Here is a 6000-nt window from a genome sequence, read left to right on the forward strand (position 1 = left end):
TCATGCACGCGGCCATGAGCGAGAGCTCCGTTCCTTTTAATTTCTAAAGACAAAAGGAATTGTCCAGTTGAAATATTATTGAATATTTATGATAAAAACATCCTAAAGATTGACTATATACATAATTTGACATGTTTCTATGAACTGTAATAGAACTTTTGACTTTTCGTCTGGACTTAGTGCCCACGCCTTGTGCATTTGGATTACTGGACTAAATGCGCAAACAAAAAGGAGGTATTTGGACATAAATTATGGACTTTGTTGAACAAAACAAACATTTGTGGAACTGGGATTCCTGGGAGTGCATTCCGATGAAGACTGTTGTTGACTCCACAACATGGCGGGTATCTGTATGGTGGCTGAGCGCTGTACTCAGATTATCGCATGGTGTGCCTTTGCCGTAAAGCTTTTTTGAAATCTGACACAGCGGTTGCATTAAGAGTATATAAGTATATCTTTAATTCTATGCATAACACTTGTATCTTTCATCAACGTTTATAATGAGTATTCCTGTAAATTGATGTGGCTCTCCTCAAAATCACCAGATGTTTTGGAAGCAAAACACTACTGAACATAACGTGCCAATGTAAACTAAGATTTGTGGATATAAATAGGAACTTTATCGAACAAAACATACATGTATTGTGTAACATGAAGTCCTATGAGTGTCATCTGATGAAGAACATCAAAGGTTAGTGATTCATTTTTATCTCTTTCTGCATTTTGTGACTCCTCTCTTTGGCTGGAAAAATGGCTGTGTTTTTCTGTGACTAGGTGCTAACCTAACATCATCATATGGTGTGCTTTCGCTGTAAAGCCTTTTTGAAATCGGACACTATGGGGGGTTTAACAACAAGTTTATCTTTAAAATGGTGTATAATACTTGTATGTTTGAGGAATTTTAATTATGAGATTTCTGTTTGAATTTGGTGCCCTGCACTTTCACTGGCTGTTGTCAAATCGATCCTGTTAACGGGATTTCAGCCGTAAGAAGTTAATCTAACTGCACTGTACAATTTACACTAAAGAAAAAATGCTTTACGGAAAAAGCACAGCATGCAATAATCTCAGTTATAGCGCTCAGAGACCAAAACAAGCCATACAGATACCAGCCATGTTGGAGTCAACAGAATTCAGAAATAGCATTATAAATATTCACTTACCTTTGATGATCTTCATCGGAATGCACTACCAGGAATCCCAGTTCCACAATAAATGTTTGTTTTGTTCGATAAAGTCCACCATTTATGTCCAAATACCTCCTTTTTGTTTGCACGTTTAGTTCACAAATCCAAATTCATGAGGCACAGGCACTTATTTCAGATGACAGTTCCATTACAGTTCGTAGAAACATGTCAGACGATGTATAGAATCAATCTTTAGGATGTTTTTTTATCATAAATATTCCAATCGGACAATTCCTTTGTCTTTAGAAAGGAAAAGGAACGCAGCTAACTCACGGGTGCGCGTGAGACTGAGCTCATGGCATTCTGCCAGACACCTGACTGAAACAGCTCTTATTCTCTCCCCCTTCACAGTAGAAGCCTGAAACAAGGTTCTAAAGACTGTTGACATCCAATGGAAGTCTTAGGAAGTGCAATCGGACAAAATTTTACACTGTATATTGGATAGGCAAAGACTTGAAAACTACAAACCTCATATTTCCCACTTTCTGGTTTGATTTATTTCTCAGGTTTTTGCCTGCCATATGATTTCTGTTATACTCAGATATAATTCAAACAGTTTTAGAAACTTCAGAGTGTTTTCTATCCAAATCTACTATAATATGCATATCTTAGCTTCTGGCCCGAGTAGCAGGCAGTTTACTCTGAGCACCTTATTCATCCAAGCTACTCAATACTGCCCCCCAGCCTTCAGAAGTTAACAAGATTTTAAGATTTCAGGCAATATAAGACATTTATATGTACCTAAAAGTTTAACCACTATAATAACTATTCAAATTTTTGAATTACGCACCCACCCGCCAGCGGTACACTGATTCCCAAACAGGTTAAAAGAACGTTTGTAAGCGATACAGCAGGGTAGAGGGTAGTAAAAGCTAGAGTGTTCACCGAGTGTGCTCATCTTATTAGCACAGACTAATGCGAAAGTAGCCTAAGAGTGTGTCAACAGCCTCAGTCATCAATATGTGGGTTGTAAAAACCTGGGTCTGGTCTGGGACTGAAGATGTCATTGTGAAACTCACCACTGGATAATGAACACCATGGCCACTGCTGAAACTGCCGGGCTCTTTGTGCTCTGAGGAGGAGCCAGTCACTGCACAGACAGACAGAGAAGCAGCACATATTGTAAATGTACCCAATGAGATGGACTCAAATGTAGTTTTTCCTACTTGTCTGCGTCAAACTTATTGGCATTATGATACAATACACAAAACATTGCAAACTATACCAATAACTGAGGAGTGGCTGTTTGACAGCCAGATGAAGTCAAAAAGGAACTCACAAAAACAGCAACCCTCCTGTTCGGGTTGGACATGTCTGTAAGGCTATTAATACTAAGGCATGTTCCAGAAACTGTCACTGACAATTTGACAGACAATGCAGAATCATAAAGTAGGTCGGTCTGGTATACTTAAGCAATAAGGCACGAGGGGGTGTGCCCGGATACAGCCCTTAGCTGTGGTATACTGGCTATATATTGGTGTTATAAAACGGGTTACCAACGTAATTATAACATTTGTTTTAATGTTTGTCATACCAGTGGTATACGACACATTTTAGCCAATCAGCATTCAGGGCTCGAACCACCTAGTTTATATAAAAGTCTATAATATACTATATTGCTGAAAAGTAGATTTGTTGACACGAGTAACAAGATATTGGCATCATACGGTAAGCGCTTGCTAGTTAGCTTACACTAGCTGGCTAGCTAATGTTAGCTGCAATAATTTATGAAAGCAAACCAGAATTCATTTTTCTCCCACCAAGACAGCTACGGTGTCTTTGCGACTCTTCCAATAGTGTGTAGCTAGCACACATTGAAATAGCAATTTACCTATTACCTGCCAAATCTCCCTGCATTCAGTGGCAGCCGACAAGAGCACACCTTTCCTAAGGACGCTGCCATCTTGTGAGTGTGTAGAACGCTAGAGTTCTTGCTTAAAGTGTTAAGGCAGACATTATGGTGTATTGCCGCCACCTACTGTACGGAGTCTTTATTAGTTATTATTTTTTAAATATGACTCCCCAAACGAACGCTATATGTGCATGCTGCCACCTACTGTTTTGGTTGTATATCAGCCCAAATAATTAAAATAATAAAACTAAACAAAATAAAAACTCAATGTACTCCTTTATTCAGATTCAACTGTGGACGCCCATCCCTACAGGAAGAGCATCTTCGGACATGCGTTGCAATGCTTCAACAGTGAAGTCCTGGTCCTTGTGTAATGTGATATTGTACCCCCTAGCCCAATTGTCATTTGTGTGTGTGTGTGTGTGTGTGTATATATATATATATATCTTCAACTACTTTTCAGCCGCAGATACTGTATCGTTACAATGTCCAGTTTCTTTGACTTTTTGTTCAGTACAATTTATCATATGTGCAATAAACACCATTTTAAAAAATCCACCTTCACCATCAGCTCCCCTCAACTGTTGAACAACACTGAATCTACGGTCTAGACAGATGGGTATACAGAGAAGATTTACTTGGGTCCTAACTGTTGAACACTGAATCTACGGTCTACGGCGCATCCACCACCATATTTTCAGCTCCCTTCGCTCCTTCAACTATTTCACGTGCATCAGTGTAGGAGCCCTGCTGTGTTGCCCTGGCCACTTTACACGCGTTTACCCCAAACGGGCACTCCGGGGAATTGGGCATGTGTTTTCCGTCACAATTACACCATCGAACACCCTCAGATTCTTCAACATTCCTCCGGCACACACTTGATACATGTCCATCCATACCTTTTACAATTCCGGCAAAACAACGGATTGGACACAAAAGCTCTCGCCGCATATCTAACACATCCCATCTTCACATGTGAATGGGGATACTCTTCGTCAAACATCAATAATACCGACGGGCTTTTTAATTTCTTCAAATCCACTTCAAAATTCCAGCGTGCTTCAACTACTCCTGGTATGCTCTTTATAAACCACGAGGCCTCCACATCCAACGCGACTAGAAGGCTAGCGTTAACAACCAATCACAACTCGGTTTTGAGGTACGCTGCTGCTTCTTCTTCTTCGGGATTTATCGGCGGTTGGCATCCACGTATGGTGCTTTACCGAGACATACTGTACTGGAGTGTGGGCCAGTGACAGGGAGAAACTAAATCCTACCTACCAGCCCCATTGCTCTTAAACAAAGATAACATATTTGAGACTATATCTAATGATGTTCTACTCAGTATACTCACATACTAGATATCAGCCTCTCTCTTTCCCTCTGATAATGCCCTCCACACTGTAGTAATGCGTGCTCCATGGGCCGTGTCCCACCCTTAATCTTGTAAAAAATATCCTCTTCTCTTCTGTCCCTTCCTGCTGTCCTCCCCTCCCTGACGTTCCTCTGTACTTGAAATAAATGCCTGTCCTTATGTAACAGTATAACTTCAGACCGTCCCCTCGCCCATACCCGGGCGCGAACCAGGGACTGTCTGCACACATCAACAACAGTCACCCACGAAGCATCGTTACCCATCGCTCCACAAAAGCAGAGCAAGGGGAACTACTACTTCAAGGTCTCAGAGCAAGTGACGTCACCGATTGAAACGCTATTTAGCACGCACCACCGCTAACTAAGCTAGCCGCCTCACATCCGTTACACTTAGTATCTCTATTCCACTGCTCCTGCCATCTCTGCACCATCACTGTCTATATCAGGCTTTTAGCCTCTGCCTTGCTTATCACTTCCACATGGGGTAGGACCCAAGTAAATCTTCTCTGTATACCCATCTGTCTAATCCTGCCATGGATTTGTTGCACCTCAAAGCAGGTTGTGGCTGCTATGTGAGCTAAAGGACTGGAGACTCAACATTACACATGAATCAGAGCAAATAACTACTCTGTCTGGCTTGACTTCCTCCACCCACTGCAAGGCCAACAGTAGCTCCACCTGACTGCCACTCCACATTCTTGCACTACAAATGATGACCCAGTACGTCCTGTCCTTGGACCTTTTGAACCATCTGTGTAAATGGCCACAAAATCCTGGTACACATTATCCAGACATCTCTTAAACAAGTCAGATGGATCAACACCATCCCTATCTTTTTGTAGTCTCTCCAACACTTCTAGATCAACTACTAGAGGGGAGAGTAGCCATAGTGGATTTACAGGAATAGCTACTCCCTTTCATACAGTCCCATCTCCTTCGCCTGGGTATTACCCACCCACCAAAAGCTTGTGTTCTATCTTCGCTCATGTTAACCAGCATGCCTGTAGAATACCTTTTGCCGGATGACACACCCCATGTCCCTGTAGGTTGACCCAATAATTAATTTCCAGCTACTGTCTCCTAATCTGCAATGGCATATCCCCCAATCGTGCAGCCACTGGGGACGCCCAAAACGCCCCACTACATATTCTGAGTCCTTTTAGCCTTTCCAATGATGTCCGGGCTGCTGAACCATACGCTATACTACCATAGTCTATTACAGATGAGGTCTGGGCTGCCGAACCATACTCTATACTACCATAGTCTATTACAGATGAGGTCTGGGCTGCCGAACCATACTCTATACTACCATAGTCTATTACAGATGAGGTCTGGGCTGCTGAACCATACTCTATACTACCATAGTCTATTACAGATGAGGTCTGGGCTGCTGAACCATACTCTATACTACCATAGTCTATTACAGATGAGGTCTGGGCTGCCGAACCATACTCTATACTGCTATAGTCTATTACAGATCAGATCAATGCAACATACATGGTCCTCAATGAGGAACACCCAGCACCCCACTCCTTCCCCGTCAGACAGTGCATCACATTTTAGCACCTTCTTACACTTTCCCAGCCC

At 42.0% G+C, this 6000-nt stretch overlaps 1 protein-coding gene and 1 long non-coding RNA gene across 6 annotated transcripts in view; one reads left to right on the plus strand and one right to left on the minus strand.

The window, feature by feature from the left end:
* Positions 1-4464, minus strand: part of pisd (phosphatidylserine decarboxylase) — a 42222-nt gene extending 37758 nt beyond the window's left edge. The window contains exons 1-2 of one of the 5 annotated variants that reach the window (XM_035772640.2): positions 4394-4464; positions 2207-2277 (exon numbers count right to left, since the gene is read on the minus strand). In XM_035772640.2, coding sequence (XP_035628533.1) covers positions 2207-2277; positions 4394-4461 — 139 coding nt within the window. In that variant the 5' untranslated portion in view covers positions 4462-4464. Of the gene's footprint in view, positions 1-2206; positions 2278-3018; positions 3144-3938; positions 4128-4393 lie in introns of those variants that run through there. The other 4 variants (XM_035772638.2, XM_052521459.1, XM_035772641.2 and 1 more) reach the window with 4 other exon arrangements.
* LOC118385481 (uncharacterized) lies at positions 2476-3932 on the plus strand. The gene is made up of 3 exons (XR_004826035.2): positions 2476-2855; positions 2952-3093; positions 3325-3932. It is a non-coding gene; the product is annotated as an uncharacterized LOC118385481 (long non-coding RNA).
* Positions 4465-6000: the final 1536 nt, after the last annotated feature.

The sequence above is a fragment of the Oncorhynchus keta genome, chromosome 6, assembly GCF_023373465.1.
Source record: "Oncorhynchus keta strain PuntledgeMale-10-30-2019 chromosome 6, Oket_V2, whole genome shotgun sequence".
Lineage (NCBI taxonomy): Eukaryota > Metazoa > Chordata > Actinopteri > Salmoniformes > Salmonidae > Oncorhynchus > Oncorhynchus keta.